Raw genomic sequence first — 6,836 nt, forward strand, 5'->3', positions numbered from 1 at the left:
TTTTAATTTATAATAACATTTTTATACTCGATAGGAAGATTAAATTTATAGATAATTTTTTTTTAAAATTAATGACATAAAATTTGATGGTATAATTTAAGATTTGATAAACGTGTTCATTTTCATTAGTAACATATTATTTAATTTGTAATTTTGTCTATAAATTTAGATTCCTTATCATTACCTTTTGTACTCACAGTAAGTACCGTAGTAATAAGTGTCGGACCCTTTTTGTTAAAAAAAAAAAAAAAAAAAAAATACAACTGATACATGGAGTGCTAAAGTGAGTGGGCAAACTTGAAAATGCAGGAAAGACCCATTCAAATTTTTTTGAATGGCTAAAGATGCATAATTGATGTAAAATACAACCAAAATTTGAACTGTACAAATTGCAAGTGCTTATTATATAATTCAAGGAACATTACACATATCAAGAGAAAGCTCCCTTCAAAATTCTAAAGCTTATTATTAAGCCATTTTCTTGTGCTAATAAAATCCTGAATTAGAAAACCTTCTTCTACGACACACCTACATATATACACTGCCACATGCAATTTTCAAATAATTAACATTTAATTAATTGTGGCCAAACTAATTAATCCCAACTACAACATGAAATTCATGAACTTCAGCCACGCAAACCCATTCCTTGAAACTTTCTCCGCCTCTTTTGAACATGACGCGGACGACGCCATCGCTCCACCGCCACCGCCACCGCCCCCGCCCACGGCTTTTGCGTTAGGGCACAGAAAAAAGTTCCTGGATCCCAACTCCATCAGCTTCTCCTCCCTATCCAAACCTGGCCCCACAGATAATTACCACAATCAATACGCGCCGGACACGTGTCAATCAATCGCATACGAAATTAAATCGGGGACGTTGATTTTATAAGGCGAAAAGACAATAAACGCTTACTTTCTAAGCTGAACTGCGAGTAATGGAGGTCGAACAACGACGGCTCGACGGAAGGCAAGATCGGACGGCGACCTTCCTTCCCGTATTGCCGCACGGCCGCCGCGACCAGATCTCCTACCGTCAGTTCCGGCGACATCACGACCTGTATGGCCCCGACGCTCCCCTGGATCGTAACGTTGAGGAGCAGCTTCGTCAGCTTTGGCCGTAAATCCATCGACGACGCCATCGTTCCCACCGCGTTCCTGAACGACGCCATGTCCGGCACCGTTTTCGGCCTCCGAAGCTGCTGCGTCGCCACCTCTGGAAACTGGCCGTGGAACGACGACGATCTGTCGGAGAGCGGTCTCGGCCTGCGGTTCTTCTCTTCCTGCTGCCCCCTCCGGCTAGAACTCTTCGGGCTGGGCATGCTCCGTAAAAAAATAATGTAATATCTATAGGACTAAAACGGAAATAACTACTTTTGTGGCGATTCGGGTGGAGCAGTTACCGATTACCTCAAGCGTCGGTATCGGAAATACCTGGGGCGAGGGAAGCCGAGAGCAGGGGAAGAGCTTCGGCTCCCAAATTTCCGGTAGCCGACAGCTATCATAACCTGATTGGTATAACTGTAATAACCAGAATCCGACGACGGCAAAAGGGAAAATACAATAGAATTGGGGATAGAGCTTTAAATCAGCCCCCGCCCTCGTCTGTATTTATACCCACGACAAGATAAGGGGTAACCTAGAAATCAACACGACTTTTCCAAGAGTGGTGACCGGGTACTGGCTATTTCCGGTTAAATAGAGAAGGGGACGCGGAAGGGTCTTTTCCTATTAGTATTTCAGGATTTCAATCGTATTGTGACGTAATTTATCTAAATTATTGAAGATATCTAGTGGATGGCCGCTTTTTTCGATTGTACTTTTTTGGCACGTGTTTACAGAGAAGTAAATTTTTTTGGTAGATGCTATTACTGGTTCATGATTTCATTTTAATAATTTTTATGTTTGGGATAGTGGAAAAAAGATCAATCTATCGTAACTTATTATGATTGTGGTCATTTTATTAAATACTTTCCCTTGTTGTATATAAAAAAAAAAACGTTAGCAATTTAGTTAATTTTTTCATTAACGTAATTTTGGTGTTTTATGTAGTAAATATTTTATACTATAATTATGTTTTTTTTCTTTCTATTTGTTATTTGGGTTGAAGATTATTTTACTGGTTGTTTGAATATTTGATTTTTATTTCTTGAACTGGATATTAGATTTTTATTAATGGACATTTTGTATATAATTATTTTTTTTAAAATGAGAAAACTGATAGCAAGCCACGGTTATCCACCCATTCTGAGGGTCGAGAAGACTGACAAAGACATTTTAGCCTCTCCCTAACCACAAGTTTAGCTTCCATACCAGCGGTGGATTTCAAACCCGAGTTTGTATATAATTATTTAAAACAATAAAATATGTACTAACATATTATTGGACTAAGCAATTAGCTCTACCACAATGGTAGAGAAAAGTGGCTCTTGCACATCGGCGTGTGTCCGAATTCCATTTCTCTAATTTAACATCTAATTTAACAAATCAATTGTTTGACAAAAAAACAATATTATTGGACTAAATGACAATGTTAGTATTGGCATGTTGTTTGGACCCAAAATTACACAATCGGCCCCAACGATCGAGGTCGTTGAGTGAGTGAAGTTCTAACCGTTAGATGGCTTAGTCGGGATAATTTTTAGTTATTATTAAGGAATAATATTGTAATTTTTTTGGTCATGATAATATCCCTTAATAATATATTAAATTATTTAGACTTGGTTTTATCTTAAAATCTAGCTGGTTTGATTTGTAGTCCAAGGCGTAACAGATTTTCTTCCATGCGTGATGCATATGCATGTGGGTGAGAGACTTTCCATGCAATTCGTGCATGTGTGGAGTGATCAGCACAAAGACACTTAAAAGGGATTAACATGTTCTGCATGGATGAGAATGGATGAAGTTGGAACTTGACCAGCAAAGAGTTGGTGATGATTATCATCGAAAAGTGATAATCATGGTGCCGTCTAAAGGGAAGTATAGTTCGAAATGGACATGGTCTCTTTTGGGGCATACAAAAGATAAGAATTGAGAATAATTAAATGATGATATCTCCAGTGATATTGCAATTAAATTGCAATTTACCTTGCATGCATATGGACATACATGGTGGAAGAAGAAAGTTTGTAGTTGCATTGGTAGTCTTTGACTTTGAGTGACGGCTTTGGATCGGATAAGGCAAGGCTTCTGATGCGATTAGTATGCAGAGTCCTCACATGGTCTCTAATAGCACAGATTAATCGCCAATTATCATTCAAGCATGCATGTGGTCTCGATCTCGCAAACAAATTCAGGAGGATGGCAATCCGTGAGGTTATTAAAGATAATATTCTGAGGAATATTATTTTGATTGCTTTGATGCCGCGGCAGATAATCTTCAGCATGGCTAGCAAGCAAATAGTACTATAAATACATGAGGTTGTGCAACGTCGAAGCCCCCTCCAATTCAGCATACAAAATGCCCTGCACAAACCCTCGCTTCACACGAAATCTCTCAAACACTTTGAGATTTTTATTTTCTTTTTCGCTAACACATCTTCAGTTTGGATAAACAGCACTGTGAGGGCAACCGGCTAACATTTTCAGTTTGGATGAACATCATTGTTATTGTAGAATCAGCTGACCGCGGAGCACCTTCAATTTGGATAAATAGCACTGCGTCGAGGCCGACTGGTTATCTATCCAAGTCTCGGTCGAGAAGGATTTTCGAATCCTTATTGGCAGAGGTCATCTCATTAGCCTTATCAGCGAAGTGAGGTGTTACAAGTTACTACATTCGGCACATTGAAAGCCGAATTTGATATTGAACTTCGCAAAACTAGCAGTCTTGTCTTCAGGCTCTAGAACCCGAAGGCCCAGACATGTTTCTTCCTCAGCTACAGTCACGAGATCAAGAAGTCAACAACATATCCAACACGACATCAACACATTTTACTCCTTGGCCGAGCTCGGCCGACGAGTTGGCACGCCCCGCATACAACCAAAGGACGTAGTTAGTTTATCAATTACTTAACCTACATGCCATATAGATTAGGTAATTTTTAGGATCAACACATGTTTACATAATTGAGTTATTTGTTACATGCGTCTGTAATTCTCAAGTTAACAGTCAACCGGTCAAGCTGCGTGCGGGTGTGGGTTTGGGTTACGGGTTTTAACTGTCTAGTGGTAAGATCTGTCGTCGCAACGAGCCACGCGGATGGATGATCGTGGTGCGACCACCGGCGATGGTGAGAGGTCAGCTAATAATTGCTCAGTCAGAGAAGGCGGCTATGTTGTTTGCGATATGTGCCCAGTTTGTCACGTGCTTAGCACGTGGAGGTGAGCGAGGATAGGGTTACAGTGGTCACGCGTGAAAAGTAAATGGCTTCCTGGAGTGGGGCTAGTGGTTTGAGGAAGCATCGGTAGGCACGCATGATGGCAGAGGACAGGGCCCCTCGAGACTCTAGCCTCTAGGGAATTGAAGCGTGTGTAGACTTCCACCGTCAACGTGGCAAAATAGGAGTGGCCTATTGGGCTGGCGGCACGTGCGCATGCCACGTGGCCCAAAGGGGTCATGCGGAAAACGGCATTTGAGGTGATGGTGCAATTATGCGTTTTGTCACATACGAGTTAATTGCAAACAACGGGTGCAAGTTCCTCTCAAGCATTACATCAAGTAAAGTAAACGATGAACAATTCCCCAACTTTAAAGAAATATCGTTTTTTTCTCAAGTCATGTGAAAATTCAAGTTAGTATCGTTTTTTTCTTCATTTTTCAAAAGAAGATGTTTTATTACGAGAAAATAGTCCTATTGCGTTTAAGGGCGCTCATACGCTTCCGGTCAAAATAAGATAGTGTGCTTTATTACAAATAAATGAAATTTAAAAGAAGGTACAGAAAGAAATCAACCATCGGGAAGATTAATATAATAATGAAAAAATAAAATGACTCATGTATAAATTGCCTCTGTATTACACCATAAATAGAGTAGTTTAATTTTATAATCAAATGATTAATTAGGGGTGTGTTCAAAAAATCAAAAACCGAAAAAAAAAGGGATTGAACTTCGAATCGAAACCCAAAAAAAAAAAAAAAAAAACGAAACTGAAAAAGAAAAAAAATTAAACCGAACCTTATTGATTCGGTTTCAGTTTTGAAGTTTCGGAAACTGAACTGAACCGAACCGAATCTCTTTACGCTTTATAAATGTATGTCCATAATAGCTCAAGAATATGGTAGAATAATAGCTCATAAGCGTCATGAAATAACGGTCTACGAAAGTCAATAACCTCGTCTCTAGGGGCACTTTCGTCAATTTACTCTTTTAAAATTAATAAACAAGTAAAATTAGAGACAGGTTGTTACAAAACCAAACCAAAATAAAATTGAACCGAACCGAAGTTTTAGTTCGATTTCAATTTTGGCAAAAAACCAAACCGAGCCCACCCATATGATTAAAGATATTTACAAATGGTGAATTGTTCTGATAATCATTAGGATATTTTCCTTGATCAACTGTCGGATTTGAACCATCTTCTTTTTTCTAGTATAGTCTAGCTGAAATATTGCTTTCACAAAAAAAGATATTTATGCAAGTTAAGATGTCAATATTGGATAGACTTTTTTTTTTTTTTTTTTTTGCGTCAAATTGATAATCAAGTTTTTTTTTTTTTTAGTACATCGATAATCAAGTATATGTCTAAGAGAAAAAGAAAAAGAGGAAGAAACCATTTAAGCGAATTAGTATAAACTTTGCATCCCTATAATAAGGGAGGATTTTAAGCTCTCCATTATAACTATGGTGTTTGCTTACCATACATCTAAACATCAGTTGCATGTCTTTTCACCTAATTCTAGTTCACTTTCACATTAAATGTTACTTTTTCAATTTGAAAAAAAAAATCAAAATTAAGTGAAATAACATGTGATAAATGATTAGATATACGATCAACATACATCATAATTTATGATGGTAAGCTAACATGCTCTCCTACAATAAGGTGAGAGCGGGGCAATAGGATGCTTCCAAGCAATATACAAGTTACGAGAATAGTCCCACCATACATTGGATGCATTATTAATGGACATAACACATTTAGCAGGGGACAAGTTTTATTTGGACCACAGATTTTAAGATAATACAAAGGTAGTTTGGAGTGGTGGGCAAATAATTTAGGTTAAAATAATTGTGATATTTTTGGCACTTGAACTTAAAATATATAGTGCTGCTTAGGGATGAGCAACGGTTATGATGGGCGAGTAACTGTAGTTATTTATCCATAACCGTTTATGCTTGTACCCACATAACAGTTTACCTGTTAAATAATTGCCTAAATGGTTATACCCATACCCATAACCATTTATAAACGGTTAACCATAATAATAACCGTGTACTCATTTAACCGTAACCGTTTAATACTCATTTACCCATTTACCTTTTTTAATCCATTTATCCTTTTTTTCCCATTAACCCTTTTTTAGCCGTCTATATGTTTTTTAACAACTTGAAAATTAAAAAAAAAAATTTGTCATAATTTTATTTTTTAACAATTAAACACCATTATAGTACATTCATCATACATTTCCGTATTTTAATTTTTTAAGTCCTTGTATCATTCTAATAATTGAAATAATAGTTTACAGACGATATTTTTAACTGTTACCAATGAAGGTAATATAATATTTGCTAAGTATTCTTAGGCTACAAAAATTGTTTAGAAGACAATATTCTTGGGTTATTTAACCCATAATGTAAAGTATTAACATAATATATAATGAGCTACATTATATTATAATTAACTACAGAATAGTCAATAACATTGATCTAAGTTTTGTCCGATAGAGAACATGAT

The 6,836-nt window shown here is 37.1% G+C and overlaps 1 protein-coding gene across 1 annotated transcript; it reads right to left on the reverse strand.

The window, feature by feature from the left end:
* Positions 1-374: 374 nt before the first annotated feature.
* Positions 375-1,667, reverse strand: LOC137742764 (uncharacterized). Its single transcript, XM_068482711.2, has 2 exons — positions 916-1,667; positions 375-799 (listed from the first exon to the last, which is right to left on the reverse strand). Exons 1-2 carry the CDS (start codon positions 1,319-1,321, stop codon positions 606-608), a joined length of 600 nt encoding a protein of 199 aa, XP_068338812.2. The 5' UTR covers positions 1,322-1,667; the 3' UTR covers positions 375-605.
* Positions 1,668-6,836: the final 5,169 nt, after the last annotated feature.

The sequence above is a fragment of the Pyrus communis genome, chromosome 11 (genome assembly GCF_041283825.1).
Source record: "Pyrus communis isolate YQ-2024b chromosome 11, ASM4128382v1, whole genome shotgun sequence".
NCBI lineage: Eukaryota > Viridiplantae > Streptophyta > Magnoliopsida > Rosales > Rosaceae > Pyrus > Pyrus communis.